Source organism: Pelecanus crispus, chromosome 9, assembly GCF_030463565.1.
Source record: "Pelecanus crispus isolate bPelCri1 chromosome 9, bPelCri1.pri, whole genome shotgun sequence".
In the NCBI taxonomy this organism is placed as follows: domain Eukaryota; kingdom Metazoa; phylum Chordata; class Aves; order Pelecaniformes; family Pelecanidae; genus Pelecanus; species Pelecanus crispus.
Window position 1 is genome coordinate 21,071,706 of NC_134651.1, and position 25,755 is coordinate 21,097,460.

Sequence of the window (25,755 nt, forward strand, 5' to 3'; positions counted from 1 at the left end):
TGCCTGTGCCGTTATGCTGGAGCAGCAGCTCGCCCTCCCTCAGAGCTCTCCTTACAGAGTTTGTGAAGAGCAAAACCCCAGCGCCATACAAGGGACCGAGGTCCCAGGCCGCTGGCGCACATTTCCTCATGCCCGCTGCCAGAGGATGTGGGCGCAGCGGTCCCAGCCGTGGGGAGCACGCCAGAAGGCCGGGGTGGTGAGAGGAGGTGCCCCTTCGGCCAAAATCCTCGAATCTCCCACAGCACCGCTGCCAGGAAGGGGCCTCGTGGTGTCGGGGGACGCTGCAGCCCTTGGCCTCGGTGGTCTCCGTCCCCTCGCTAACCCCCGCTTCGTCAGCGGTCCTGCCGGGCTGGGCCTTGCCCCCGTGGGCACCACAACAGCTGCCCCTGCCTCCCCTTCTCCTCGCCACGGCTGGTGCCTCTCCCCGCGCCCCAAGCAGAGGGGCGAGAGCTGCCGGTGGGGCTCAGGAGGGGCCCCGGGGCGGCTGGGGCAGGGGCACCGGCACGCTGGCGGCCAGGCGTGGGGCGAGGGGACGCAGCCGGCCGCGCCCTGCGCGACGGGCCCTGCGGTGCCACAGGCGCCGTGGGGTACCGCCGCGCCCTCGGCCCGTGGCCCGGCACAGCGGGGGCAGGCCGGGCTGCTCCCCTCAGGCGGGCTCGGGGCCGGGCCGCCGCTTCCCGCCGCCGCTCTCCCCCCTTCCCCGCTCCGCAGTGGCTGCCGCGGGCAGCTCTGCCCCGAGGCGGGCGGGCGGCCGCGGGGCTCGGCGGAGGGGCGGGCGGGCGGGCGGGCGGGCGGGGCGGGGCGGGCCGCGGGCCCTATAAACGCCGGGCGCCGCCGCGCTCCGGCCGAGTGGCGCGGTGCAGCGGCTGCCGCGGCGGGAGCGGGCTGGGAGCCGCCGAGGGGAGGTGAGCGGGGCCGGCTGGCCCCTGCGCCATGCCGCCGCGGGGAGGAGGAGGAGGACACGGGGCCGGGGCAGCCGCTTGGCGCCCGGAGGAGCGGGGGGGCCGGGGCGGCGTGCGGGCTCCGCGGGGGGCGGGGGCGTGCACCAAAGTTTCCCTGTTGACAACCCGGAGGCCGCTGGCCGCAGATGGTCGATCCGGACGCGTTATCCTGGGTGCCGGCGGGCTCTTCGGTGCGCTTTGCCTCTTGCCTGCTCCCACAAGTTTCCCAACGCCGGATGCGTGGGCGCTGTGGCGCGAGTGGGTGCTCCTGGCGTGGTGGGTCTTTTTCTTCTTGTTGGTGGTTTTGAAAGCAAGGAGGTTCCCCCCTCCCCCCCCCAACAAGACGTGGGATTCCAGGCTGGGAGCCCTGCGCCCTGCCAGCGCCCGCTCCCCGCTGGCATCGGCTCCATCCTCGGCGCCCGCCGGCCCGGGACAGGCCGCCTCGCCGCTGCGAGCCTGGCCGGCGTGGGAGCCCGCTCCGCCCCCGGCTGCGAGCGAGGGGGCACTTCCCGAGCACCGGCTGCACCCGGAGCGCTGCAAGTTGCTCACTTCGTTAGTGTCTGCTGTCCGCTATGAGGGAGCGCTTGCTTCTCTGGAACTAAAAAGGGGGGTGGGGGGAGACGGAAGTCATAATTTTGTTAGTGACAGATTTTTTCTTTACACCTCGAGTGATAGAGAAATGGGAGAGAAGTATTTACAGCCGTTGCAGTTTGGGGAGGAAAGGGTGTATTGCTGTTATTGAACCAGGATTTGGATAGAGCTGGTGGCATCAAATTGTGTGTTGAAGCAGAGAACTGGTTGGCTAAACTCGGATCTTGGCTCCCTTTTGAATAATGTGGGAGCGTGCTTCATGTACTGAGTTCTGGGAGGATTTGGAAATGCGAAGTACACCTCAGGAGACAGGCTTTTGTCTCCTGGTTAAAATGGTGTTCAGTATCTAGGCTCAGTGTTGTGCAATGCAGGAGGATCTTCAGAAAAGTAAAACCTTTGGGGATACCATTGTGCTAAGAAATAGGTGTTAAAATGTCAGATTTCCCTTAAAACTCGAGAATATCTGCTTATGGATTAGAGGCCTCGGTGTGAATTATGTCTCTCCTCCTTTCTCATGCCTGCATATGATTCTGAAACATGGTTTGGTTTTTGTGGTTTTAATGGCATTCTTGGGCAACTTCCTGAAAGAGAAACCTGGTAGACTGATTTTTTTTTTTTTTTTCACTGCACTGAAAAATTACTACTTCTCCTTTCACTTTCTCTTGTGCAAGCATTTAGTAATGTCTTACTCACTGCTCTCCACAGGAATTCATTAGAAACCTGATTTTGTAGGGACTGTTCACAAAATGTATGGAGGTGTAAGCAACTGTACTGTTGTGTAGCTTTGAAAAAGGGGAGAAGCTGCAGAAATCCATGAGCAAAGTGAAAAGCAGCTGCATGCCTGTTGAGTGATCAGATGAGCCTTCAAAGCTGTGAGGTGAAGACCAACGCAAATAAAGGCAGAATGATTAAGTAGGTTGATTCAAATATGTGTAAGATGTGCTAGCTTGGAATTTCAGCATTTTATGGGGTGTGATTAAACTTGTGAGAATAGCAGCTGTTTCGCACAGGAGTAAACTTTGAGTAATGAATGCTAGTCCACAGCTTCTTTACAATTATGGACAAGTTGTATGTCAGACAGTCTGGCAGCAAACTTCATCAGTGCTCTTAAGATGCTGAAAAGCTGCTTATGTGGACATTACCCTTGCATCTGCTATCAGGATGTCATAAAAACCTCATCTTTGCTTTGGATGGTGATGTGGCCATCACTATAGACAGTTGTCTATATATAGCTCTATGGACCTCACGTGAGAGGTGATATCAACCCATGTCAGTACGAAAAAGAAAATACTGGAAATCTGCAGTGGGTTTTGTCTCAAGGTATATACAGAAGTGTTGAAGCTTCTGTTTGGTGTTGTCATTGACAACCAGGAGAATAGCGTGTCTTAGTGGAATGTGGAGAGTTTTAGTGTGGGTCTCTAAATTGCACAGCCAGAAGCGTGTTCCAGGCCTTAAACTTCTTAACAGCATACTGTTAGGCAGAAAAATGTCAAGCAGTGAGGCCAGTAAGTTGCACTAGGCATTTTTAGACCAGATTGAAGTGCGTGTGTGTATTTATATAAATATATAAGAATAACCACCTTGCCTTATTGCTAGGAATTAAAATGGAGATGTGTATAAATTACATACCTCTACAATAAGGGAACAGCTCAGAAGATTGGCTAGAGATTGGTGTTGCTTTGGTGGTGGTGGGCTCAGTGTCTACTTGGCTCATGCAGCCAGTTGAGGCTTTTGATTCTTGCTAGGCAACTGCGGTGCTCATGCTTGAAAAAGCTGAGGTTCAGTGGAAGGGTTTTCTTGGAAGCTGGAGTTCGGTTTGTCTGGACTGCTTGGATTGCTTAATCACAAGCATGCATGAGAGCATGCTTTTGTAATATTAATTAGGGGGAAATCCAGTGTAATCATCAAAACACTTCCAGTTAGTTGGTCTGTTAACTGGATTCTACTATTCTTCAGGGCCAAAGGCTTTAGACATGGGAAGTCAGGGAAAAGATGGATTAATCATCACTAATCTGTAAAGTGTTGCTGAATGCAGTCATCTTTGCATGCCTCTGGGCATCCTCCCAATCACCTGTGACATAACTTACAAATTGTGTTTTACAGCAAAGTACTAGCCCGTAAGTACCGTGTAATTCAGTGCACCTATACTAACCATAAACAACTTTTGAATAAGCAGAGTGATACAGAGAATTGCCTCTTAGCATTTGAAAGCAGGTAGCATGGAGTAGCCAATCACGTACTTATGAATTTAAAGATTAACAGTGTAAATTAGAGAACTATGAAAATATGAAAAGTTTTTTTTATTGAAGGAAATTGCTTCTGTGTGTGAAAATGAGAAAGCTGAATATGTGCAACCATGTACATGTTAAGGTGTGTCTCCTCTGCAATGGTTAAAATGATGGGGTGGGAGGAGACCAGAGAGAGATGAAAATAAAGGTGATAGCATTCTACAGCTGTAGTCACACAAATGTTTAGGCTGGCATGCTATGGAAAAAAGCTGTCCTGCGTTGTGCTCTTTTAGTGCTAGAATCTAGTTCACTACTCAACTATGTGAATACTTCTGCAAGCATAGAGGAGGTAACTGCTGAAGTTGGAGGCAGTGATCATGGACAGGAAGAGATTGGGGCTATTTTAGTGGCAATGCTAGTATAAGCCATAGTTTGAGTTGTTTGTCATAGCCTTGAAATACACTTAAGTACTAACTGAAATGCTCTATTTATCCTTTAGCACCTCTTCTTGAGCAGTGTCTGTGGAAACACATGAGTTTTGGCAGCTACTGTATCTTGTCTGTGGTCTGGTGTTCACCTTTAATAGCCAGAAAGATGCTTTTGCTTATATTTCCAGGCTGAAATCAGGAGGTGACTCATGCTGGGGTCTGATAAGTATGCCACAAAGCGGTTTAAGTATGAAAGCATATTCATCTTGTGGATTGATCTCCCTATGGTGGAAATCTCAGTCTTGCTGGCCATACTCAGCAACGTGACGTAAACCATGTGCTTCAGGCAGCCTCCTGTTCTCTTCCTGGGCTTTAGAAGCAGTGGCCTGAAATTCTTTTTAGTATCTTGGGACTACGAGAGCAATTATGGAAGGCATCAAGACTGATTACCAGCGAGTTCTGAACTGAAGAAACCCTGCTCAAAGCTGTATATATGTAGTGGCCTCAGCATGTAGGTAGAAACTGCTTGTTTGTGAAAAATACTAGTTGTCAACAGAGTGTAAGCTACAGTTATAAATCATCCTGGGGTGTCCAGCAGCAGTATTGAGAAATGTTGGTACATCCTAGTTCTCTTGGTTCAGCTGATGTGCAGATAGGAATTCATGTTCATCAGCTATGTTGCTTTAACCAAGCTTAGCTTTCTTCTTAAATGCTTTTCTTATTATTTAACAACTGGAACTTTAAATATCTATTCCTGCAGGAGGGCATGCTGTGATATTTAGTGATGGTCCTTACTGCTTCTGAGATGGCTATGTCATCTGGTCTGAACTGTAAGCTTCTGTTGGCCAAAGGTTGTGAGTGGGTTTTGAGGTTTCTTGTTTTAATAGGAGAGGGGCAGTCTCTGTCACTGGCTCTGACAAGTTACAGGTACAAAAACAAGAGGAGAACTGAATGTACCTCTAACTCTTCCTCTTCCATTCTGTTCTCTTCTTACTTTACATCCTTAAGCAATCTAAGAAATCCTGTGTAGAAGCTGGTGGATTTATCTGTTAGCTATATGTCTCCCTCTTGCTATATACCTTCCTCTTCCAGAAGGAATAGTTCATGTAGCTTTCTCGGCAATGAAGCAAGCTTGAGGCCTCCAGCTGCTCTGGCAGCTCAGCTTAAGAGGCTACTTTCCCAGCTAATTGCCTACTTCCTCTGCTGAGGTTCGTCATCTGCATTACAGAAATAGCAATGGACTGCGCTGAGGCTTCTCAGCCAACGCAGCTCACAACTCAGCCTACAAACTTTCAATCTGAACTGAATCAGATAGTTTAATATACCAGGTCATGACCTGCTCTTGCAGGATTCTTGTGCAGAGTTCATATTCAGTTGTCCCTTCTTCTATGGAAATTTAGGTCTTGCCTTTCCAGAAACTTGTAGTAAAGCCAGTGGGATTAATTGGAGGTGAGGTCAGATTAATGAAAAGAGCTTGTTTTCTTAAATACAGATCTTCTAAATAGCTGTTAATTCTTTTATTAACTGCTTAATATAAGTCTTCTTGCAGATGACCGAGGGAGGTGCCTATCTGTGTATACAGTTAGGGTTCCCAGCACAATGCGTCATTCCTGCATCCTTACTGGGTGTGACTCCTGCATCCTTACAGCATCTGTGACTTCTGAGGCTTTTGTGGTTGGCTGGTTGTGCTTCTGAAGCTAGGGAGGGGAAAAAGATGAATATAAGTAAATGTCTGTATGCTGTAAAGAAAAATGTAAATATCCCTATCCTTTTTGGGTAACCTGTAAGCTAGTTCTGAAATGGTTGAGAAAAGGCCACTAAAAACTAGTGTCTGATATTTCTGTGAGCTTAAGTACGTCTTGCTGATGCTGTCCTAGAGATTAAAAAAAATATATATTTTCTATCTTAGACATTAATAACTTTAATCCTTGGCTACATTACATTTTAAGAATTACATTTGTTATCTAGTATTTCAGATGAGAACAGGGTTTCTAAATTCACTTGCAAATAGGAAGCTGTTGATTATAAATGTTGTACAGTATGATGAATGAATAAAAGGCTAGTCACCTATCACTCTGGATTCCCGACCACAAGTGAAGTAAATGGTTGGAACAGTGTTCCTGATCTCTCCCAAGTATTTTGTCAGATGGTAGCATTCCCTAGATACAAATGCTTTAAGTTTCAGGTCTTGGATATCAATGAGCTTGTGTAAGTACAAGTTCTTATGAAAGTTCTTATGATGAACAGAGAATACTGAAGTTGTTCCAATTTATTTTTATGGTGATATGAGTGTATCAAATGCAACTGTGTAACTCGGCAGAACTGCCAACACTGTTATTACCATAACCTTACCTCTTGCAGGAGGAAGAATAAGTAAAAACCTAGTAATATTGAATTACTTGCATTATTTTAAGTGGGGTTTCTTAAAGGCCACTTGGAAGACTAAGAGCCTGTCTCTTACTTGTTACCAGCTGGGCATCTCTAACCAAAGCATGCATAGGCTTTGGTTAGATATCATGTGGCTGATACATCCTGCCATCTCTCTTAGCTTCCCAGGAGTATAAAAAATACTATTGCTACATACAAAACCCCATTTTCAGTTGTGCTGTAAACCCAGACTGAACCATAGGGTGTGGAATGATGGGAACTGGGCTTTGTAGGGTGTGGTTTAATAGGAAGTACAAGTACCTCTTTTGTAGAGGGAACTAAACCTAAAACATGTAGAATCTGAAGGCAATCATCTATCTTCTACTCTGCAACAACTCACATGCCTTGTCAAAGCTCTACTGAAACTTTCACTATTGGTTTGAGGGCTTGATTCTATGTCTTTAGCTTTTGTTTTATTTTACAAAGATTTTTTTCCTTTGCTTGACAGTTCTCTAGGTCTGAGTGTTACAGGTATTAGTAGCTTAACCCTTCTGAAGAAGGATGTGTATGGGAAGTTCTTGAAGTTCAACCTGCTCCAAGCACAGCTCTCCACAGTCTCAAAGTGGCCATGGAGCCATCTCCACAAGGCTGTTTCTAAGCTCTGAGCCTGGTATGTGCAGGAGACGGGGCACATGTCACTGGCCAGCAGGCTCAAATTTACCTGGGGAGAGAAGGAGCAAGTTTCAGTTTGCTCTGCAGGGGTGTAGATGTCCAAGAGTCCTGGTATCAGAGGAGTCCTGCAACAAGAGGAAATGAATAAGGGTACTGAGTTTCCCTTTAATATTCTTTTAGGAAGAAGAGAAGGTCAAATACTATAGCAGAACTGGGTGTTAAGGGAAAGGTGGTGGAGAGGGGCCTGAGTTGGTAAGACACCAGCCATTGTTAGTCCAGCACCTTGTGGAGTTACTTCATAAATCTGTACTTATGCAGCCCATTACCAAAGAGTTAATAACCTGTACCTTATTAATGGGAGGCTGCAATCCTGTAGGTTTGCCTTTGGTTCTTAATGGGCCTGTACTTGCATAGTGAGCATTGCTAATGTAGCGTAAATGTGGGAACTGTGGTTCCACAAGGCTTTTATTCCACTAAAAAAACTTAAAGTGGGAGCCTAGGTCATGAACCTGCTGCTCAGTTTTAGGCAAATGTTTTAATCCAATATTGAACCATCATTCTCTCTACTGGGGTGAATACAGAGCAAGAAGGTATAGCCTCACTGCCATGTTGTGAAACACTACTGTGCTGCTGTCTTTTTGGGAAACTGGTTCTGCAGCATTAGTCATGATGGGCTGACTGTCCCATGCTGTTTCTTCATTATGTTAAAATAACCACATTGCATAAAGAACTTCAGATCAACAAAACCACTTCTTTAATAAAGGGACACCAGTAAATTGAAAACATAATTCTCTGTAATCTTCCTGATACTGTAAGACTTGATAATAGATCTTAGAGAAGGCTGAGGAAACTCTGCTTTAAATACAGGAGTAAATAACACAAACTTTAACAATAGTTGTTGAGCCTACTGTAATGAGAGAACACAGATAAAATTTGAAAATGGTGGTAGAACTGTGAAGTCCCACAACTGTCTCCATAAGGCCCCTGCCCTGTGATATCAGCAAACTGTATTTGCCTCATGAAGCAGAGCTAAAGTTGGCTTTTTAATTATCTATAAATGAGGGATGGCAGTAAAAGCAAATCATGCATAAATGCCTATCTATGTTCTTGGAACTCTGAATAGTGCTTGTGTAGTTGTAGTATGGTTACAACTTAAGTGGTGAAATCACAATCTGTCTCTGGTCAACTCTACAAAGACCAATATCACATCATGCAGTGAACTACCATGAACCACCACCAAACACTGTAGAAGATAGATACCTGTGAGAAAATCAGTCTGGCTTATGAACAGGAGATGCTAGTCATGAGGCTACAGAAAACTTTAGATGGAGCTTGTCTGTCCATTCTTCATGCTGAACAGAAATTCCCAAGAAGTGGTGGTCAGGGTTCTTCATAAAGAAGCACTAAACTCTTAACTTTCTGCTCATGTGGGAGCTGTACTTGGACAAAGAGATGGTTCCTGTCTGGGGCCAGCCAGTTTTACCAGCTGGTGCTATGCTGGGAAATTCCCCCTTGGCAGGGGAGGCTGGTTGGATACAGCTGAAAGGGAGGCATTCCAGGTGGAGACAGTCCATCTTGAAACAAACACAAATGCACTGACAAACTAAGGGGATTAGAAATAGCAGAGAAAGGATTAAGGTTGAGAAGAAAGCCTCAGAACCAGTACCATGCTCTTTGCACTTGTGTGCAACACTGGCTGTAGTCCCTGAAGTCAGACCAGTATCTTAACATACAAAATGTTTTTAAAAAAACCTTCTAGCTTATCTCTGTGTACAAGTTAGGTTTATCTCATGTTTACAGTAACTTACTCCTTTTCAGAGCAGTGTTAAGTACTGAGCTGTTTAAAAGTGTTTAAAAGCTAGCAATCACCATTTCTTAGTAATGCTCTGCATATATTAAACCTTCCAGGAATTGAGTAATAAAAAAATCTATTTTGTGTTAGATGTCTTTCATGTGACCTGACATGTTGATATAATGTGCCTTTTATTTTTGTATCTATGGGGATGTCTGTGGGGTTTTTCCTCACTACTTCAAAGCAGAAAGCACTGGAAGGAGTTGTTAGATGACAGGGAAGAGCCAACATTCAGGATGTACCAGAAAACCTGGAGGGAGATGAAACATTAACATTTCACAGTTCTGTTGTGCAGAAGAAGCCATTTCTGAACTCACCTGCATTCAGACTGTGGATCCTGCTGCTCTGAACACAAGCGTGTTTAGATGTAGGCCAAGCAGCGTGGTAGGAGAGGATGCTGAAGGCTTTGGGATATAAGAGGCTTGGGCAGAAGGGGAGTTGTGAACACCTGTGAGGGGGAGAGGAGAAGCCTGCCAACAGGCTTCAGTGTTGTAATATGCTGCCAAGAGTACATCGTCTGAAAAAACAAGACTCTGCATGTGACCTTACCATTGCAACCAGAGTGGTCTCATTGCTTTGGAGAAACAATTGCTGTGTGCTCAGCCAGCTCCTTAAATGACTGTTAACAAGTTTGGTTGAGTATTTATTCAGTCCTGCTGGAGAGAGTTAGTTAAATGCCTCAAGTAAAACTGCTTTCTTTGAGCTCACATGTCAGTTGAAATAAGACTTTTAAATTAGTAGCACAGATGGCACAGACAAGGAAACATCAACATCTCAAACTTGAAGTCCCCAAATGCTTACCCCAGGCTAAGTTTCTCTGGGCACACAGGCTGCCCAGTACCTGCCACATGGGCTCATGGGCTCTGAGCTTTTTGGGTTTGGTACAGTGAGGCCAGCAATACTGCAAGACTCCGCTTTTTAGTTTTACTCTGTTTAGCTCACTTGCTGCTGTTCTGGTTACAGAAGTGAAGTCTGGTGTCTAAACTTCCTTATGCTCGATATGTCTTTAAAGAAGCTGCAGAATCCATCTTGCAGCTGTAAGAATGAGCCTTTTGGGTTATACCTTATTGCTGTTGAAGTGAGGCTTCAAAATGAATGCTTGGAGGTATCTCGTAGGATACTAACATACATACAGTACTTAGTGCAGTTGGTACAGGTACCTAAAAATCTATGGCCAGTTCACTATTTCGTCCTCAATTAAGTTCAAAATGTTCTTCAGGCTCTCTGGGACAGGTCTTTTCTCCAACTCACATTTTAAATCTGGGTGTGTTTTCAGCTCATGTTTTTGCTTCTGATCTTGAGCCAAACTAACTTCTCTTTCTCTTGGGACAAGTGCAACAGCTTGGTCTGGCTCTCTGAAAACAAAGTCCTTCCTAAGCTAGTTCTTTCCTCTAGGAGGATCTCCAGGCTCGGCAGCTTTTTGCATCTGTGGCTGAAGATGTAACTTCTCCCTGCTCCACCAAATGCCTTTCTAGACCCAGATCAAACAGTCTGTATTAATGTAACTTTGCTTTTGTACCAAGCATTCTGCAAATGCAGGCTGAAAGCATCGTGGCCTCTGTGACATAAATACTTCCATAATAACTTCAGCCAAAAACATAAACTAAGCATTATGTGGGTGATCTGAATAGCTGAGCCTAGTGAGAGTTGAGTGCGCTGCCTAGTATGTACGATGGTTAGTGTTTGCAACACTGGCTAGAGGCTGAGGTCATCTGGATATTGGTAGCCTGAAGACATTTCATCTGTCATGAAACAACACAAAACTACCAGTGCAGATATGACACGCTGTAGTGTTCCTCTCCTGCCTTCCCCAGAGCTCTGTGCCTGGCTGGACTAACTGTCTAAAAATACCCAGTGGCTTAAACTAGGCTCTGCAGTTAGACATAGGTAGTAACTACTAATTTAGCATGGTGTACAGGACTTGGTATGGTGCTGCTCAGTGAGGCAGGTGGAGTAATGAAGTTCTTGGTATGCTTGCTGTTGACAGGGCATCCCTTACACAGCTGAATGCATGACACTCATCTGTTTTGTTCAGAAACTTTAGCATTAGGGTTAAGAACTGGATTTGCATAACAAATTTAATTTGCTTTTTGGTTTTTTTTATTCTCTAGATGCATTTCTTTGGGTCAGTGTCAGTATTCTGTCTGTTTAGGAGTTTAAGCTGTGGGATGTCCTTCCTCTAAGTTCTCAATCTAAGAAACAGGCAGCCTACCTTGAAGAGGGATTTTTTTTTAGTCCAGCATCTTTCAAAAGCCCACGCTTATATAAATGAATTTGCCTATACACCTTCCTCCTTCTCAGTTAACTTTGTAAAAAATATAAAGGTCATAGGCAAAGAAATGCCTGGCTTGTATTTTTGTTTGGCTTTCTGAAGCATTAGATTAAAATTTAACTATCACTAATTTTTTAGCTTCAGCATTGTGAAAGCTTGTTGAAAGCTTGTTGGTATTCTGTATAGCAGGTCAACTGTTTCCCATCCTACACATCCTACATCCTTTTGGATTTTTTTTCTCCTTGTGCTGTACTTAAGCTGTTTCTTTGTTTCAGGATATGCAAATGCACTTCTTGTTACTGAACTGCATAGAAGTTGACTATACTGAAATCCATGCCAGAAGCATTAATAACACAAATGCCACTTCTGCTTGAAGCTGAAATGAGCTCCTCAGTTAGCTGGTTAAGCTACGCAATGGGCATGGCAGAGCCAAGAAGTGACTGCTCTAACTAATGCTTAAAAGCAGTTTTACTCTTGTACAGTGCTCTGAGCACTGTACAACTTTGGTTCACTGAGTAGGTGTCTGCTAGAGATTGTGCTCTAAAATGGAGACCAACGCCTTAATGGTGTGTAGCAGGAGGGAGAGGTTAGGCAAGCATGGAGACCTCTGGGGAAACCAGGTGCAAGAGGTAATACTTTTTCCCTGAAACAAAAAAACAAAACCAAAATTCTGCAGTAGTGGCCTTGGCAGCAGAGTTGGGTTGTTTTGACAAGGCTTCACACATGTGTCATGGGGAAAATGTAAGGCTGTTGGTAGCTGTCAGCCTGAGTCTGCCAGAGGCTGTCACAAGTGAAGTAGGAAACTTGGGACTTGCAATATATTGTGGTAAAGGCAAAGAGAAATGTCTGACCAGTTAGGCTTGTGCAGATGCAGTACATAAATGACAATGAAACGTTGTTTTATTTGGTTTCATAGAAGTGTCACTCCTGTCTTTACCCCCATAATATACTCCTGGCAATGTAATGTGTCAAGGGTAGAAGCACTCAAAATATCCCAATCTCTTCTGGTTTGCTGGTTGGATCAGGTGGAGCTGCCTCAGTCAAAAGGAGAGTTTTCAAATTACAGCTCAAATTGTGTGCTCTGTGATTGTGTTGTCTGTCATGATCCCTGGCCTCCATCACTACATGGGACAGGCTGTATTGCACCAACATGGGACAGGCTGTATTGCACCAACATTAACTGTTTGCTTGCTTGTAAGTGTACCTACTAAGAATCTCTAATAGCTGTGGGGGTTTTTTGCCAAGGTACGAGGTAAAGGTAAAAGTCTGATTAATATTGGGATTAAGAATTTTTGTTTAAACTGCCCCTTGGGTCTCTGAGTAGGGAGAAAAGATGGTCACCAAACCACCAAAGAAAACCCTTAAACCCAAACCCTAGCTTCTCTTGGAGTGGCAAGCCACACTTGCCTCCTGCAAGGCAGCATTGCCATTGGTGTAGACCTGCTGCCTGGGAGAGAGGGAAGCCTTCCCCCCTAAGAACAAAACTAGAGGTTTCAGGTGGTTGGTTTGTGCTAGTATCAAAGAACACTTAAGAATATTTGTTAATTTTTTATTTTTTTTATATTTTAGTTATTTTTAATAAAAAAAGTATAAGTTCACTTTCCATGTCAGGCTGCTGGTCCTCCCCATGACTGCTTCCTGCTGTAGCCAGTGGTGTGGGGTGCAGGGCAAATCTAGGAAGGGACTCAGGTAACCCACTTCAGTGGGGTCAGCCGGTGTTTGGGTCTTCCTCCTGCAGGTCTCAGCTGCGGCGGACCAAATCCACTATAGTTTTAAGACTAAGCTTGAGTAATGCCAGTTGATGGCTGGTATGGAGCTCCTTTGGAAGGAATTGTACTTCAGTGACTCCAAAACTGCTTGGGGGATTAGTACCTTGATGGGAAAGACTTAATTAGTGGGCGGGCTGTTAACCTGCTTTGTAGGACAGCATTTTCACTTTTTCTTGCATAACTTAAATGAGTCTGACAGGTTCCACTGGTGACAGCTATACTAACAGTTGGGTTGTGGGGAGAAAGGTGTCTCAACTCCTGTGTTATTTCATGCTCAGCATTTGGTTTATTCTGTGCTGCAACAGCAAACTTTGACAAAGCCAATTCTGTCCCCTGAAATGGTTTGGAAGAAAGTGGAAATGCTGTATTTGTTACTTTCAAGTGTTTTAGCACAGTTAAAGTACATGCTATTAAAAGATGATTAAATGAATCTGTACAAACACCAGCTGGTTTTCTGGTAATCAAGTGCTCCAGCATGGTTTGAACTTGGCAGCGTAGGTAGGCTGTGCAATGGCAGAGCTCCTTGGTGCAGTACGCCCTTTCATGTGAGTGGGAGGTGGCTGTGAATAATGCCTCGCATGAAATGATCTCCCTGCGTAAATGCTGCGTCTCTGCTGGCCTCCACCTCAGGGGCTGCTGGACCCAGAAGAGCAAGTGTGCAATGCTGAACAAAGGGCTCAAGGGGAAGAGAGACCTATTTTTGGGTTTTTTGCATGTGGTACGTAAATGACATCTTGATTGGCTGTGTACCTTCTGCAGCCTGATCAGCCTTCAGTGAACTAGGTGACTCCTCAGCATGTCAGAGACTAACACCTAAGCATGTTTTTGGAGCACCAAAGTCAGCTCAGTGGGGGAACAGGCTTGCTTGTTGGTCTGAGAAGTCAGGACTCTTGAATTGTGCAACTGAAAAGCCTTAAAATAAAAATGTTGTGATTGAACTTCTCAAAGGTGAGCGGGGAACCGAATTTCATGAAATAGGAGATTATTGTATGACTAGTCCTGTAACTACCTGTTTGCCCTAACAAAAAGGATTGAATACACTTCCATGAGGAGGGAATACAGCCTAGTAGTTACAGTACCCAGTATTTAAGACTTGGGCTTGGTTCTCTAATCAGTTGAGATGTCCTGAACAATCTGTTGCTGCTGCTTGTGCCTCAGTTCCTAGGAGGTCATGGGTGTAATGATACTGAATTCTGTTAGGTGTCAGATCTGCAGATGAAGACTGGCCTATTCTGAATGTAAACTTCCTTCTGTACTCATTAGCTGCTAAATTTTCTTAAATGGAAAAGTACAGGCTAAAATCCAAACTTAACCTTGCATTTTAAAATCTAAAAGTCTTCCTCTATATTCCCATAATGGAAAATGCTAGTTATGCAGCTAACCTTTATTATTCTAGGCAGGTGTAAATTCCCACAACAGAAGGTCTGTTTGCATATGTATATGTGCTTCTGTTCACTGCAGAAAATGATCTAAAATGTACTGTGTATCACATCTTAGTGGGCAAGGACCATACCACAAGACTTCTTAGCTCTAATTTATCCTAAAGGGCAGTTAAAATAGAATGTCAAGACTCCATTTAACTGAAACACAAAACTAACTGAACTTGTCTGTGGTGGGAGGTAGTCTCCCAACTTGGTGGCTCTTGTTCTGTTATATAGTCACTGACATCTAGCTATTTTATGGCTATCTCTGCTTCTGGAAACCCCTAGACCTAAAATACTGGTAGCAGCAAAATGCAGGTGAGAGTCCCATTGCCAGAGTTCTATGAATGGTGTGTGGATCATGTGCAAGACTTGCCTGCTCTTTAGGTAAATAAGAATTTAAGTTGAAAATAAGTGCTGTACTTGTGAAAGCTGACTTAACTTTCCCCTCTTGTTCTCTTACAGGTATCTCCAACCAGAAATCATGAACTGGCACTTCCCACTTATCTTTGTTCTTGGGACTTTAACATCTGTATGTTCCCAGTTCAGTTTTTATCCTCTGGAAGAACTTAGCTCTGATGTTGGAATCCAGGTCTTCAATCAGATAGTGAAAGCTAAGCCTCAGGACAATGTTGTTGTTTCTCCTCATGGGATTGCATCAGTCTTGGGGGTGTTGCAGCTGGGTGCTGATGGCAAGACAAAGAAGCAGCTGACAACTATGATGAGATACAGTGTAAATGGTCAGTGATTCCTAAGGTGTTTTGGGGTGTGTTTTGTCAGAATCTTCATGCTGTTTTGAGATGGCTTTCAAAGTGTGGTAGATTGCATCATACACCAATTAACTCTGTTTACTAAAGCACAAAATGGACACACTTGAAGTTAATTGGCAATTTGAGTATGGACATGTACATATACTTGAGCTGGCTTACAAGCAGCTTTGTTAATGACTTCAGAGCCCTGGCTAGAACTGCCTTTGTCCTTGCAAAATTGATTTTCCAGAGCAGCGTGGATGGCGGTCCAGTGCCAGTACTATGCAGGAAGGCTGTAGTACCCTGTTTCAGGCTGTACTGAACAGCACTTAATGTACTGCTCCTTAGATAACGGGGCAAGAGAATATTTCCTGTCACCACGTTGAAAGCAATGCAAACTCTAACTGTACAATTGATACTTTCACTTTGATGCTCTTCAGCTTTGTTCATTTGTGTTTCTGCTGTCAGGATATCCCTGAATCTGTAGTTCTTATAGTGCCCTCTTCTTGAAACAGCCGTTTCTGCTTGTCTCTGTGCCTGACACTGCATGCATCTGTGTTTATATTCCTCTGCCAATGTCTGCCCCTCGAGAGGGTGTAGGCTGAAGGTTCTTGCTGCTTTACTTTGCATGCTGAGTATTTTTGTGAGTGTTTGCCAGCAAGACTTAACATCTTAGTGCCAGCATTCTGCCTTCCTTCCAGGAATAGGAAACCCTCCAAGAGGTAAGTGCACATTTAAATCTTGAGCAGTATTGTCATATAACATGCCATCCTGTCTTCATTTGCTTTGCTGTTTTGGTTCTGGGTTTAAAGTACAGCAAAATGATTTGTCAGCTTAGGATCTAAATGTTATAGATTGAAATCTCTTCATGGGATAATCAACTTTAGGAACACTTGAATGCTCAAAATTCAAAAGTACTCAAAAGTACTTTCAAAAATTTTGAAGCATTATATCAACTGGTTTTATTTGGCCTGCAGACTTGCTAATCCTAACTGTGAGACACAGAGGTTCTCAAACTCCTTAGAAGGTAGCCAGTACCTTGTTACAGAGACTTGTTGTGGGATGATACCTATCTCTTTGCACAATCTCTTCTGCTCTTGTTCATGATTGCCTTACAGTCCCTTGGCAACTACAGCAACTGCTTCTTTGGAAGGGTAATAATTGGAAAGTATTTAATTTATCTTTAGCTGTCTTTTAATGCAATTTAGCAGCTGGAAGCAAAGAGGAGAGCCAGCATCATGAGACCAGCCAGCTCTCCCCGGACCACCAGCAAGTGCTCCGTGGACCACCAGTGGTCCACAGAATACAGTTTGAGAACCTCTGTTATGGTATGTTCTCCAAAAGAATTTGCCCATAATATTGGAGAGTGAACATGTAGAAATTCATACAAACGGTACTGCTAAAGCATTTATGGTACATGAAACAGCAAAGCCATCTGAGGCTTTTTCTTATATGCAGCTAAGAAAATAACTGAACTAATTTATTCCCTTCATATCTCTTATCTCAAGTTCGTCTACATAAGGAAGCAGTCTGGAAATGTTTCTGCCTAAATTGTGTTGGGAAACAGAGGGAGCCCATTAATAACTGCTGTAAAAACAGCCACCCAAGGATCCTGTTCAATATAATGGTTGAACATGAAGTTACTTGCCTGGCAATAGCTTCCCTGTGTAGACAAGCACTCACTCAAAGCCATAACAACAGGGAGAACTGGGTATGGTGAACATAGCAGTTCTTCTGTGCTGCCATATGCCTTCTCTCATATACAATGAAGGAGCTAGCAAGTACTTGATATGAGCTGCTTTCAGGTCCTAAGGATCTTGACTGTAAGCACTGGAACCTACTGCTTTCCCTTTTTCCTTTTTTTTGAAGGCAAGCTCATGTGTTAAGGGATTGAGTCCTGCTTGTAGTTGATTTAGGCCAGGACCTAGTCTTTAAGGAAACCAAGACTTGACTTGAACCTTATTATTGAAATATTGACCGCTTCCTTTATTCTCCAGTAAATGGAATGGAAGGATGGTGAGAAAACAACTTTTGCTTTGCACTTGGAGGTTCAAGAGCACCTGCAGACCTGTTGGGTCTGAGTGAGCAGGCTGAGCCTTTGACTTCTTTGTCACTGTCACAGAACTGAGAGGTGACCTGGGCTTGTATAATAGGAAATACATTTTGGAATAATCTCTTCTGTGGAAGAGCATGGGTAGTAGCTCCACACTAAGACTTGAACCTCAGTATTGTTGCCAGAACTGTCTGTGCCAATCTGAGCAGACAGCTAGAGGGGCAGCAGGCATCACAGTGAATGTCATGTTTTTTCTGGGAAACAGTAGTGTTCTTCAAGGTGAGAGATCAGAAATGGGTATTTTGGAAGGCCTCTCAGAATGCGTGCTTTGGTCTCCTTTTCTAGTCTAGCACTTAATGTCTGACCTTTCATGTCACTAATAGTTGCATATGAAATAACTGTTTGTTCATCATCTTATTCTAAATTAAACTTGCTGTTCTTTCCGACTAGGAGTTGGTAAAGCGTTAAAGAAGATAAACAGGCTCATAGTCTCAAAAAAGAATAAAGACATTGTTACAATTGCTAATGCAGTGTTTGCAAAGAGTGGCTTTAAAATGGAAGTGCCTTTTGTTACAAGGAACAAAGAGGTGTTTCAGTGCAGTGTCAAGAGTGTGGACTTTGAGGACCCAAATGCAGCATGTGATTCCATCAACCAGTGGGTGAAAAATGAAACAAGGGGTGAGTATTGGCAAGTGCTTTTTGTGCATGGCAGGGTCTGAAACCTGTCAGATTTCAATGGAAATAATGGGGAAAGATGGAGAGGTAGAAAAAGTTCTGCCTTGCAGCTGAAAGCTGTCTTTAAGTTGGCCAATTAGTCTAATGTTTTATTGCTGGTGGGCCAGGAATCTGCAGTCTCACTGCCCCAGCAGATGTATGTGCCTGTCTGGTGGCCTTGAGGGGTGTGTATAGTGCGTGTGTCCATCTACCCATGGGATCAGGGGAGCTGCTACTGTTCTTTGTCTTCATACAACTGGTGAGAAATCCAAGCAGAGCTCTCTTAGAGCTATGCTTTCTCAAACATAAAAGATGCTTTCAAGCAGCTTGGATGTTTGAGTCAGTAAATCAGACTTGTGGAAAACTGTAGAGCAGTTCAGCTTTTGCTCTTACTGCCCTAAACTCTTGCATGATATGGCCATGTTCTTAGCATTCATGTTTAGTGGAGGATTTTTAATTAACCCTGCCTTGACAGAATTCATCATGGTTCAAGCTTCTTGGCATCTAGTTGTCAAGTTTACATATGCTAAAGCGAGAGATCATGTTTTGCAACATGCTCGTAGTCTAGGTGAACTATGTTTGGTATCTCTTGGAGTTAAAACCAGTGCCTCCTGGATGCGAGGAGTATGTTAATGATGTTGGATGTGGTATTTGTGAAATGAGGCTGTCAAATTCCTTCTCTACCACATCACCAGTTTCGCATAGCAATGTTGCGAGCAGTGTGTGAATGGGGAAGTGTTTCAGCTGAAACTACTACCAATCTAACATAGTCTTAGATCTGCTTACATGCTAGAAAGGTTAAGGCCCTGTTAGTTATAACATCAGTCTATTGATTAGCAAGATACGTTTGTTTTTTAATTATCCCAAAGGTTTACTTTTTGACAAAGAATACCATTGGCTTTATGAACCTCAAATGTATTGCCCCATGCGGAGTTGGCACACTCACAGATCAAGAGGCCTAAAGTAATACGTGCTTCAGGTTCTTAATGAACAGTTGGTCAGTGTTATGACAGCTAATACTCAGACTTTTCTTTATTTCTTCTAGGTATGATTGATCAGGTTGTAGCTCCAGATGATATTGATGGCAGTTTGACCAGACTGGTTCTAGTAAACGCTGTGTACTTCAAGGGCTTATGGAAATCACGGTTTCGACCTGAAAATACAAAGAAGCGCCCATTTTATGGAGCTGATGGGAAGACCTACCAAGTTCCGATGCTGTCCCAATTATCTATCTTCCGCTGTGGTAAGCTCAGTAACTCCCACTATCACCAACAATAGTTGTAAAATTTGCTCTTTTCCTTCCAATTGAAACAAGAGTTTGCTGTACATTAGTGTTTAATGGTATTGCTTATTGTAGCTGATGTAAGAGGCTTTGTGTTACAGAAATATCTTGTACTGCTGAGGTATTGATGAGCTTGCTGTGCAAGGTAGTTAACAGTTGCTTAAGGTTGAATACTCTGTCAAAGTACTTGCCTTATCCTGTTGTCTTTAAAAAGGAAAATCTGAAGCACCCAAACTGAGAACTTGGTGTGTTACTTCAGCTTTGCAGTAAGAAAAATCCTTATTTTTTAAGGGGTAAGAATAAAGGGAAAACTGCCAAGAGGAACAGAAGCCTGAGGTTTATCTGGTGGTGAGCTGTGTATGAAAGAGATTGGAGTAGAATCAATCTATATTTTACTGTATAATGAAGAAATGGGACTTGCACAGTGCCCAGTCCTGTGGGAACCAGAGGAGCACAGGGTTAGTATGTTGGCTCTATCCCTCAAGGTGTGAAGCTGCTCTTCAAATTCAAATTGAGTGAAGTGAAAAGAAGTTCAGCAGGTTCAGCCAGATTTCCATCAGAGACTCTCAGAGCTGACATGGGCAGCTTCATGTGACTGACAGTGTACTTCAGCATTGCAGCCCTATGGGGATTTTATTGGTCAAAGTAAGATTGAAGCTCTGATAAAATAATGTCTTCTGTTGCATCCTTCCAAAAAAGAGGGCAGTGCTGCCTGGAACTCACTTCCGTGTGTGCTAAATACAGTCTGAAAAATGGGCCTGAAAATACAGCTTGCTATAAATCCAAAAAGAAAAGACCCACTGTGCTTAAAAGCATTTAAAAGGCATTTAAAAATGCCTAGTTCTATTGTCAGTAGCGCTCAACTAATATTAGTAGATTTGTGTTAAAGTAAACTGCTGTAACTTTCTGTCCCAAACGCATGTATTAGAGCAGAGGTAATACTCTGAGATAACTGCTGAAAATGTGAGTTGGGGGAGGTAGGGAAGCCTACTGCAGTGTATCCTACTTATCTGTGGAGTTTGAAAGAAGTTTGTAACTTAGGATGGGCTTTAGCAAGGCTATTATCTTAAAGGCTTTTGACTTTTGATTCTGATGCTTGTAAAAAACTCCATTATGTTGGCCTATTTTTAAGCTAGAAAAGCTCTTGAGGCTAGAAAGGAATAAGAGAAATACTGCTGAGCTAGGACTCGTTTTAGGTTGGGTATCTCTGGATATCCTAACGCAGGGCTTGTATCTTATTTATGCCTGCAAAGGGATCTTTAAAAGTTTAAATTTGTTAAGCATCTTAAATCCCATCAGTTGGCTGTGAAGATGAACTCCCCTCCTGTTTGATATGCCTTGGTAGTAATGATAGTAGCACACAGCGGATCAGGAAAGTAGTACTTCGCTGTTGGACAGTTTACCTTTTGTTACTGCTCTGTAGCTGACACATGCAACCAGTATTTTGATCTGTAGGCCCTTGTCTGAGAACCACTGTCATAATAAAAGGAAATAATCAAACTGCCAAGCTTGACACAATTCCTGCAAAGTAAGTACAGTACTGACAGTTTTCTAGCAATATAAGCTCAGTCAAGGCAGGTTGCGTGGCTCTGGCAACAAGATTAAATTTCTAATGAAGATGTTGATTTTCAGCTTGGGCTGACAAGTGCAGACTTACATGAAGAAAGGGAAAAGATAGCAAGATCTTACTGCTATCCAAAAACTTTCCCAGAAACTCTGTCTGTAGTTAAACTGACAAGTTTTCCCTTGAAACGCCTATAAAAAGTATTTGCTTCCCTGTCACATGCCAGAAATCCCAGAGTAACCAAAGGGAACTTGGAAAGGAGGGTTGCTCAAAGACAGTCTTCCTGGCACTTGCTGTAACTCAAAGGTGTCGCTATCTCGCTCCTTCTCATCTAATTGGCTTCCTGCACTGCCTCAAAGTGGCTGCTCTCCACTACCTTGAAGGACTTAAGACTGCTTCCTAATGAGTACCTTACTAAGCAAGAAGATGGAAGTAAATGCAACAGACTACTTCAACAGGAGCCCTTCCAAGAACTCTTGGGAAAAAAAAAGCTTGTCTACGAGATCTCTTCAGTTTGGAAATGGTCTACTGCTTTTTCTTCCTTTTTGTTTCTCAGTGCTCAGTTCTCATACTGCTGAGTTCTGAAGTAGAGATCCAGCTGATTCACAGACCTGGCGATTTCTAACATAGCTGGCTTGCCAATCTAGGCTGAGGTTTGTCTGGGAAACAGTATGCATATTGAACTCGAATGAGTATTTGCTTCATGGTGTCATCCTGTCTGTGCTTTTTGTCACACTAGCATCTGTACAGAGCCTATGCTGCTTCTGAAGGGCTGCCTAGCAGGAAGGCAGGCAGTCTGTGACTTTTTAGAGTCAGTTTTAGGATGTGGGCAAAGCTTTCCTAACAGACTTTTATAGCAGTAGGTGTCTAAAGGTAAAATAGAGATTTAAGGCTCTAAGAATTATGGCTCATTAGCTTTGCTTATTTTTTAGGCACTACAAGTACTCCGAATGAGCTGTGGTATAATATCATTGAATTGCCGTACCATGGTGAAATGATAAGCATGTTGATTGCTCTGCCTACCGAAAGCACAACGCCGCTCTCTGCTATCATTCCCCACATCAGCACAAAAACAATAGGAAGCTGGATGACCACCATGGTAGCAAAAAGAGTGCAGGTTATTTTACCTAAGTAAGTACTAATATAATCCATTTCTCGTTCAGGGAATGTTTGGGGGGGTGTATATATATATCCTCTGATATAAGAGAAACAGAGTGCTTAAGGCAACTTCCTGCATAATACTGATGCATTCTTTTTTGTTTGTTCCAACTAGATTTACAGCAGTAGCAGAAACAGACTTAAAGGACCCTCTGAAAGCACTTGGTATTACAGATATGTTTGACCAGTCAAAGGCAAACTTTGCAAAAATAACAAGTAAGGTTTTTTAATCCATGGTGGTTCTTATTCATAGCTTCTGGCACCGAATAAAGCGCTGTGTACCAATGCAGTTGTCTGTTTTGTCCTGGATAAGTGTTACCATGACATTGGAGCTAAGTTCTATTTTGTAGCCAGCTGAGCATGGCTGCTTGCTTCTATTGGACACTGCAGTGGCTTTTTTCCCCTTGTCTTGCATTACAGCAGTAAAACATGTTGGTCAGCTTCTTAAGATTTGATATTACAACCTGAAGGTCTCAAGCATGGTCTAAAAATCTATGGCAGGACTTCTAACAATACCGTACCTTAGACTGTAGCAAGTACTGCAACTCCAGTATTTAACTTTTCCTTGAAGTGTTTCATGACTTTTTCTTGAGCTGTAGGAAAGTTCAAGGACTAAATTCCCAGTTTAAGGGACTGGACCAAACCAGAGCTGTAAACATTAGTATCTGAAAATGGGGTGTAGACATTTTTTGAACTCTTGGCCCTAAAATGTCATCTTATTTCTATTCTCTGCTTCCATTAAACTACTGATTAGCTTGTACAGAGAGATCTAACAAAAAAGCCTGCCTTGGGCTGGCTTAATTTGAAAACAAATTCCTATGTTTCATTGAAAGCAAGGTGTCTTGCTAAGTGCTTTTTCCCCCCTGACATTGAGATAAATAGGAGTGTAACTTGACTTCAGATAGCATATTTTTTCAGCCATTTGTTTAATTAAAACTAAAAAAGCAAGTGAATGCTTTTAACTTAAACCATTGAATAAGAAAACCTAGTAAATGTGGGAGGCGGGAGGAGTAGGATAGGTTATTCCCTATTTTTTGTAATTACTAACTTAGTGATTGTATTCAAAGATATTACCAGTAGTGTTCTTCACTGCAGCTGCAGGATTTCAGCAGGATTGTACCAGCTTTTATTATTCTTAGCCATGCTAGCATAGCTGCTAGCTACAGGGTACTTCAGGCCTCTTGCAGTTAGCTTTACTGACAGCGCTGTTTTCCTTGGTTTTTTCAGGAACAGAAGGTCTTCATGTATCTCATGTTCTGCAAAAGACAAAAATTGAAGTTAGTGAAGATGGAACCAAAGCTTCTGCAGCAACGAGTAAGCAACTGTACTGATAACTGTCAGACTCAGGAAGAGTATATTAGAAGGCTATACCACTAAGCCAAGATAGCCCACTTTGAGACTATTGCAGGAACATGCTCTAACTTCAGATCAGATCAGTTGATGGATTTTATGTAATTCCTCAGGAAAATACCAACTTGCCAATATTGATCAGACCATTGGTATAATCTAAGAAATATAAACAGGCTTATTTCTAGAGAAGTATCTTCTAATAGCTAACACTTTGGCCACCAATGTAATGTTCCTGGCTATCCCAGTGGCAAAGAGGAGGACTAAGTTACTACATCCTTTGGGTGACAACCCAAGACTTCCTTCAGCTTTCTGTGGGTCTTGTGTTGCATCTTTTTAATACAGTTCCTGTAAGAATAACATGTGACCTGTGTGGCTTTAAATGTGAAGTTGGTAGGTTTTAGGCATTTATCTTTACCTATGCAAGCTTCTAGTACACACTAAGAAACTTCACTTTGATAGAGTATATAGTGTGTTGTGGTACTTGCTTTGTCTAACTTCAAACCTTATCTTTCTTGCAAGCTGCAATTTTAATAGCCAGGTCATCCCCTCCTTGGTTCATAGTAGACAGGCCGTTTGTATTTTTCATCCGGCACAATCCTACAGGTAAGCAGCGTTTGTATGTACTTTTTCTTGCTTAGAAGTTGAATATCAGCTATGCAATAGAGACAAAAAGTCTGGAGCTACTGAATAACTATTGCTTTAAAAAAATCCTGCAAGTATGTTTTTATGCCATTAATATTAGATTATTTCATTTGGAATACAACTCAGAACAGGAAAAAATATAAGTATTGGCTGCCAAGTTAACAGAAACACATGGCAGGTTTATGGGTACAAAAGAACAGTCTTTAATGCTCATGGTTCCCCTGAGTGGAAAGGAAATAACTATAATACTGATAGTGAATTGGTGAATAGGACACAGCTTTCTGATGGACAGTAGAATAGTGCTAGGGCAAAGGCTAGAATTAGGGGCTTTGGGGATCTAGGGTGTTGCCCCAGCCTGCTGTCAGCAGAAGTGAGTGTTCAAACATAGTGATCATGGTTTCTTTGCAGTATGGGTTGACTCTCCTAGAGCAGAGCTGCACCAGTGACTTTGAATAACTCATCTACTTTTTGCAGTGACATGTGGATGATAGAGAGCTAGTTAGTAGGGAACAAGATGCAGCTGCCAGCACTGGGGGAAGAGTAGGCTCCTGGCAGCAGTCCCCATCTTGAGGCTCCACAGAGCAACAGAACCATGTGTCTCTAGAAATATGAGCTGGACACCTATCCAAACATACACTTCCCCGGGCTCACAAACTTTAGGGAGGCTAGACAAGACTGTCAGGGTGGCTTGGCTGTGCTCTGTGGACTTCATGCTTTCATGGAAAAGTTTAACTGTATTTACAGACTATGGTAATCCTTGTTTTTGTTTCATCCCTCAGGTACAATCTTGTTTATGGGACAAATAAACAAACCTTGAATGTGGAAAAAAACTTTCTTCAAGAAGTAAACACTCATGTGACACACCCCTGTTCTGTTAAATATTTTGTACACTACTCTTTGACTTCACTCAAGAGCTAGTTTTAACCACTGACTAGGTTTTGAAACAGGAGTCGACATAGTTCTGCCTTTGTGGGGAAAAATACAGATTGAAAACTACAGTATCTCTTCAAAATGTCTAAAAGATTCTCTAAACTACTGAATGGTTACCTATTCTAACAAACTTCTGAGCTTTTTCTGTATCTACTAAGAATTTTATGTATGGCTTTTGTGAGAGGATTTTAACAAAGAATGATAAATGTTTCTATTAATGTTGGTTTCTTCTTGTGTGTGGAAAAGGTCTAATTTTGTAGATACCACCTATCAAGATTCCTTTTGGTTCTTGAGTATCTTGGTACCTGGATATTCTTGGTAGAAATAGATTAAAAGTTCTAGCAATTTTTATTTTATATAGTGCATGTATCACGGAGAGTTTTAAAACTAATGTGGTGTTAGATACACATCGCATTGTCCTGTCTTATTGTAATGTAAACTTGTCATTGCTAGTATACACTTTCTATTGGATTTAAATTTTATATTTGTTTTTGTACAAAGGAAAAAATAAAACTGCATTATGAACAGTCAATGTTGTGGATCATGGATATGCTGATGGGTATTTGGGTCCAGAGCCCTGTGAAATACTTGTTTGAGACTTCCTTCTAAAAGTGAAAGAAGGGTGGTTTTGTGAGATTTTTTTTTGGGGGGGGGGGGGGGGGGGTGTCTTTGGGTTTTTTGTTTTGTTTTTTTTTCCTGCTTGCCGCTGATTATCTTTTCTGCTGAAGTCATTCTGCTGTGGATGAATTATCCCTAGGTTCAGTATCTGAAG

The 25,755-nt window shown here is 43.0% G+C and overlaps 1 protein-coding gene across 5 annotated transcripts; it reads left to right on the plus strand.

Moving 5' to 3' along the window:
• Positions 1-867: 867 nt before the first annotated feature.
• SERPINE2 (serpin family E member 2) lies at positions 868-25,510 on the plus strand. Of its 5 annotated transcripts, XM_009477842.2 has the most exons (11): positions 13,681-13,838; positions 15,007-15,281; positions 15,992-16,012; positions 16,499-16,618; positions 17,794-18,021; positions 19,103-19,300; positions 21,836-22,034; positions 22,177-22,277; positions 23,289-23,375; positions 23,931-24,014; positions 24,833-25,510. In XM_009477842.2, exons 1-11 carry the CDS (start codon positions 13,834-13,836, stop codon positions 24,868-24,870), a joined length of 1,356 nt encoding a protein of 451 aa, XP_009476117.2. In that variant the 5' UTR covers positions 13,681-13,833; the 3' UTR covers positions 24,871-25,510. The 5 variants fall into 5 exon arrangements, with proteins under 5 accessions (XP_075572239.1, XP_009476117.2, XP_075572236.1 ...); XM_075716124.1 differs by lacking the exons at positions 13,681-13,838; positions 15,992-16,012 and adding an exon at positions 868-905; XM_075716121.1 differs by lacking the exon at positions 15,992-16,012 and having other exon boundaries at positions 13,682-13,838.
• The last annotated feature ends 245 nt before the right edge of the window (positions 25,511-25,755 follow it).

Excerpts from the sequence above, each read along its gene's own strand:
- SERPINE2 (XM_009477842.2), top strand. Across the intron at positions 16,013-16,498 it reads AATAGGAAACCCTCCAAGAG|CAGCTGGAAGCAAAGAGGAG; the intron begins GTAAGTGCACAT and ends AATGCAATTTAG. Across the intron at positions 19,301-21,835 it reads ATTATCTATCTTCCGCTGTG|GCACTACAAGTACTCCGAAT; the intron begins GTAAGCTCAGTA and ends CTTATTTTTTAG.